The sequence below is a fragment of the Onychostoma macrolepis genome, chromosome 17, assembly GCF_012432095.1.
Source record: "Onychostoma macrolepis isolate SWU-2019 chromosome 17, ASM1243209v1, whole genome shotgun sequence".
Taxonomy (NCBI): Eukaryota; Metazoa; Chordata; class Actinopteri; order Cypriniformes; family Cyprinidae; genus Onychostoma; species Onychostoma macrolepis.
Genome location: NC_081171.1, coordinates 12,781,555 through 12,787,600, shown reverse-complemented (window position 1 = coordinate 12,787,600; position 6,046 = coordinate 12,781,555). Strand labels below are relative to the sequence as shown.

General features: G+C 33.6%; 1 protein-coding gene across 2 annotated transcripts in view; it reads right to left on the bottom strand.

The window, feature by feature from the left end:
* Nucleotides 1–203: 203 nt before the first annotated feature.
* Nucleotides 204–6,046, bottom strand: part of kif20ba (kinesin family member 20Ba) — a 28,761-nt gene continuing 22,918 nt past the window's right edge. For both annotated transcript variants that reach the window (XM_058749752.1, XM_058749753.1), the window contains 4 exons: nt 4,004–4,078; nt 1,579–1,681; nt 1,337–1,473; nt 204–747 (listed from right to left, as the gene is read on the bottom strand). In XM_058749752.1, coding sequence (XP_058605735.1) covers nt 670–747; nt 1,337–1,473; nt 1,579–1,681; nt 4,004–4,078 — 393 coding nt within the window. In that variant the 3' untranslated portion in view covers nt 204–669. The remainder of the gene's footprint in view (nt 748–1,336; nt 1,474–1,578; nt 1,682–4,003; nt 4,079–6,046) is intronic.

The following is a 6,046-nucleotide window of genomic DNA, read 5'->3' as shown; positions in this document are numbered from 1 at the left end:
ACATAAGCATTTGTTCAGTAATTCAAACGGATAGTCATTTGGGTGTCATTAGGCATCTGGCACACAGTTTTACTGACGTGGTAATGGAGAGTCTTTATCATGTGAATGGCACATATTAATGGTTTGTGACAGGGTGATACACACAAGAACAAAAGAAGGTTGACAAGTGGGATGAAAAATTAAAATCACAATAACCCAGAAACTTTTACTTTGTGCTATATTTTGTGTGTGTGTGCATTTTTATAGCTTGAAAAGAAGAAAGTGGTTGGGGGAAACAACAGTTTTGCATTTAAATACAGGGCAGCATAAGCACAATGTAAACGAATAACCGTGGTTTAAACGTACAGCTTGTGTCAGAAATGTGCAGTAGTGATTTCTGAACTTCCATTCCAACTTGAGCAGCAAAAATTTGTTCATTCTTCCATACATGAGCTCAGGAAAACTGTCCATCATCTCAACTTGCCATTAAAAGCGGCACTAGTGTTGGTTCATTTCCAGGATAATATATTATGTGCCATATTTGCTAAAAAGTAAAGAGAATTTAACTAATACATAATATTGTAAATGAAAAGTGCATCAGATTAAAAGAAAAAAAATTGTTGGTTTAAAATACAAACAACAACAAAAAAACCAGATACAAAACACAATAAAAATACATTTCCCTCCAGATTATTTCACAATTCTAGTGCGAAGACGTTTCTTGATAAGGTTTTCACTTTCTTTATCCTCTGGATTCCGGCCAATGATCTACAAGAAAGGTCAAATGTCAGCTGTCACTAAGAACTTTAATGTCATTTTAGGTTGAAGTTCATTGTACTTGATAGCGTAAAGCAGACTACTTTTCAAAGGTTTTGTCTCAGTAAGAGTTTTTTTTTTTCCTTTAAAGAAATGAATTCTTATATTTAATAAGGATGCATTAAATTGATCAAAAGTGTGTGTGAGACTATTTTGAAAAAATGCTGTTCTTTTGAACTTTTATTTATCAAAGAATCCTAAAAAATGCATCATGGTTTTACAAAAAATAACAAAACTGTTCAACATTGATAAGAAGAAATATTTCTGAAGCACCAAATCCAACACATCAGAATTATTTCTTAAGGATCATGTGAACTGAAGACTGAAAATTCAGCTTTCCAATCAAGAGAATAAATTATATTTTAAAATATATTAAAATGGAAAACACTTATTTTTAATTGTAATATTATTTCACATTATTGCTGTTTTTACTGTATTTGTAATCAAATAAATGCAGCCTTGTTGACCATATAGGACTTCTTTCAAAAATCTTACATACCACAAAATTTTGAACATTAGTGTAAGTTTACCAGTACAGTACCTGATGGGCTGGTATGTCCATTGGGGAGGAGATATCTGGTCTGTCGTGTTTTCGTTTGTCACGTTTGGATTTGAGTTTTAGAGACATCGCCCCACCATCAGGGGACTTTCCGCTCATCAATCCCATGATCCTCTTTGCTGAAACAGAGAAAGCATGTAATTGTCAGACAAATAAGATGGCCGAGTCTGGTGAAGTCTAGAAATTAGCTAAAGGGTAATAATGATGGAATGTTTTTTCCAGACCTTTACTTCCAAGAAAGGTAGGAGAGCCCTGAAGAAAGTCTCCAATCTTCTGGATGGTTTTGTCTTTTTTCCCTTTTTGGTTTGACTCGTGGGCATTAGAGGGCTGAGAGGAATGAGAACAGTGTTCATCACTCACTGCTATGATCAGGATTCACGACTCTCTCAATCACACTCTTTGAGTGTGTGTGATACAGTGACTATGAGCCACTTTCTCTCGCTTAACTCCTCCGCTGTCTATACCTCCTTCTTCCACCTAATTTCTACCTTATTACGTCTCTTAATTAAACTAAACAAGAATTTCAGTATCAGACTGTGAGATCGATTTCATAATGATGGAAAACTTTTTTTTTTTTTTAATAAATTTAATTAGTGCTTGAAAAGGGCTCAACACAGTCACTCCCACTAGCCACTCTGGCGGGTTGAATTTTATATACAGTAACAGAGCTCAACATTAATGTTTGTCTGGGACAAGTGGATTTTTTGAAGGGGCAAGTGAAAGAAGAAAATTTTACTTGCCCGACCAGACAACTAACCTGATTAAAACATCTAATTAGGGAAGCACCGAAATGTCGGCGAGAATGGTTCTGTGTAAAAACCATGATTGCAAATTTAACATTTTATACAAGAGTTAAAACGAGTAGTTAATATATATTTTAGTTCAATATTTGAATTTGAATTTATTGAAAGGATATATTGTCAAAGTTGAAACAAAGATCACAGCAGAACAGTCGCGCATCTCTGAGCAGTGTTTTGTTAATGAATGATTCGCGTTTTTGAATTTTGAATCAACGATTCAGTGGTCCATTCATAAGGACAGGCACTTGCTTCATTCTTGGAATGAATCAGCTGTCTGAACGAATCATTTGAAGACATGCTTCAATGACTCATTAAGATTGCTGCCACCTACTGGTGGTTTACTTTCATAGTAGCCTATGTTTGCATTTTGTCCAACATTTCATATTTGTATATAAAATAATATATATATTTTAAAACACCGAGCTCACAACATTATTTATGCTAATAATTATAATGTTGCATGCAGTGTAAATGCATTTGGGCTATATTTCAGCTACATTGAAACATCTGTGTAATGCATCTGAATGCCGCTCCAGTCACTTCTGTTTCTTCTGCAGTGGAAAGATCGGTTTTGTAGATACTTAGGTAACACTTTATAATAACTGCACACTATGAATCATTAGGTAAGCATTAGTAAATAGTCAGTTCATCCTTTATAAAGCATTGTTCCAACATTAATAGTCATTAGTAAGCAGTTTATAAATACAGCTATAAATGCCTTATGCTTACTGTATAAATCAAGAACATCTATTACAAAGGAGATTTAAAGGCTCATTTATCTTCCTAACAGAAAAAAATAAACACAACACAGAGGGATACAGAACTCAGAAATATTTATTTCAAGATGAAAAAAAAAATGAAACTGTCCAACTGTACACTTAAATTTTTATTTTTAGTTGTACAGTTTCTTTTTTGCATCATGAAAAAATATTTCTGTGTTCTGTATCCCTCTGTGTTTTGTTTGTTTAACTTGTCTGTTTGGAAGATAAATGAGCCTTTAAATCTCCTTTGTAAATGCTTTACGAGGTATGAATAGTCCTCACTTTAGATGAGCTCACAAAAATATATGGCTGGCAACTACTAAATGTTTTATAACTACCTGACTTAATCATGAATTACAGCAGGAACATGTGTTAATAAAGCATTTATTAACCCACTGAGCAACTATTATCATGTATCTAAATAAAAAGATTCATAAATGTACATTTAAATAGTTTATTAATCATTTACTTACACTTTCTAAATGATCTTATGAACCACTGACAACTCCTAAATAACTGGTTTGTAAATAATGTAATAATTTAGAAATTATAAACTGATCATTAATAAAGTATGAAAATACAATTATTAAACATTATAGATATGCTCAAGAACAAAACATTTATAGCTGTATTTATAAACTGCTTACTAATGCCTATTAATGTTGGAACAATGCTTTATAAATGATGAATTGACTATTTACTAATGATTAACTAATGATTCATAGTGTGCAGTTATTATAAAGTGTTACCGATACTTATTTCATATGATTGGTAACAGCCCTATATTATCTTATTATATTAAGTGAAATTATTAATAAAATGTAAGAATTTGATATGAAAGATGCAGCATGCATTTAATACGGTTAGGGAAAATGCCCTTTAAATAGGTCAAAAATGACCTGGAAAACAATTTAAATTCATTTTTGTATGCAGTATTAAGTCATATAAAGTGTAATTTCCCAACAAAATTGTGGCCAGTGAAAATGCTGAGTGGCTAGGAAATTTGGAAAACCACTAGCCACAGTGGCCGGTGAGCAAAAAAGTTAATGTCAAGCCCTGTGCTTGAGTATTAGAATGTGGTCACTCACCTCTTCCTGATGAGGCGTTAGACGAGGAGTCATTCTACCCCTTGTATTCCTGATGTTCTCACTTTCCACCCCATCCTGAGGAATGACAAAGTGCAAGAGTAAACATATTTCAGAGGTCGGAAGGCTAACATTAATGCTTTGGTTTCTTTTAGGCCTGTTTCACACATTTTTCTGCAAACTGCGAGCAAAGCAACAGCTACAACAAAAGGTTTGTATTGTGCTTTCACACTAACAGTGTTTCTGCTGTGTAACAGACCTACACCTCTGTACAGAAAACAAAGTGATTCCTGGCTTACAAGATTTACAATTTATCTAAACAAAGCCTATTATTTAATATTATAAAATTATTATTGGAATCTATCTATTGTTCAAATGTTTGGGGTCAGATTTTTTTTTAAAAGAAATTAATACTTTTATTCAGCAGAGAAGTATTAAACTGTCAAAATGTGACAGTAAAGACATTTATAATGTTAGAAATGTTAGTTAATAAATGCTGTTCTTTCTATGACCCTGAAAAATGTCTCGCAATTTCCAAATGTTTCACAAATGTTTTCAACATTGATAATAAAAAGAAATGTTTTGAGCATCAATTCAGGATATTAGAATTATTTCTGAAGATCATGTGACAGAAGACTGGAGTAACGGCTGCTGAAAATTTATCACAGGAATAAATTACATTTTACATGCAGCCTTTGTGAGCCTAAGAGACTTCTTTAAAAAAACAAACAAACAAACAAACAAAAATTCTTACCAATCCCAAGCTTTTGAACGGTAACAAGTCTACATTGGACCTAAACTCCAAAGTGTAGCTATAAATTGCTTAAATTGTCTGAATTCAGTCAGATTTGAACAAAAGGGTTTGTATGTGCCAATTGCAGCATGTAAATAAGAGTTTAGCATGAATGCTCTAACCACGTAATAATATGGCATGTGCAGTTCACAATGCAGACAGTGAAACAGGCCTTTGCAGAATATGAATGCTTGGCTGTGATTGGTCAGATAAGATGTGATGGATGTTATGATGATCAACTAGACAATGAAAAGAACAGTTACCCAGACGCAGTGGTTAACAGACCCTCTGCTTATGTTCTGACCAACATGCAATCGTAGAATTGCTAATTATATGTGAAATGCATATGGAGAAACTAGGGCTGGGCGATATGAGCAAAAATTCATATCTCGGTATTTTTTGGCTGATGTGCGGTATACATCTCGGTATTTTGTATTTGGATTAAACAAATAAAGTGAATGCAAGCATGAAGGCATATATTATGTGCAAAAAGGGTTCAAATCACATTACATTCTAACATTGTAACATTGCAATCTAAAAACAAAAATAATGCTTTTAAAGCAGAAGTTAAATTTACTAAACTAAAATTGAAAATAATAAAAAAGCACAGACTAATTGAGTAAAAAGGTTATTTTGATTACCCCATTACACTTTACAGTTAGTGCTATCATACAAATACACTCACTCGTCGGTTTAAAATTCTACATATGTCACATTTATTTTCCAACTACAAATATTTCAGCAAAATGTATATTTTAGTCAGAGTTATTGCGCTCCGCTCCGTTTGTTTGGCGCGCATGCGCGTGGCGGCGCTCGCTCTAAATGGTCTATGAAGTTTAGCGGAGAATCGCAAAGCAAAAGCTCACGCACTTCTGACTGCAAAATGGAAATATTTCCATGGCTTTCTAACATTTACAGATGGAGAATATACCTGTGAAATGTAAGTTATGCGTTAAGGAAATCAGCACGTCTCAAACACATTAAACAGCGCGAGTGGCATCTCTGTCAGCGGCACACTCAGCCTTTCTGTCAGAGCCGTTTTAAACTGAAACTAAAGGCTACTATATCTTACGATTTTTTTAAAGCCCTTCATATAAAGCCTGATACATGTAGAACAAATTGTATTATGCACTTTCTCCGCAGCAGTTCAGTCTGTGTCCTCCCTAGATATTTTTTCAGATGCGCTCGTATCAAACTACTTATATCGATATTAACGGTATTGCTTCATACCGTATCGCTTATAAAGAATATCG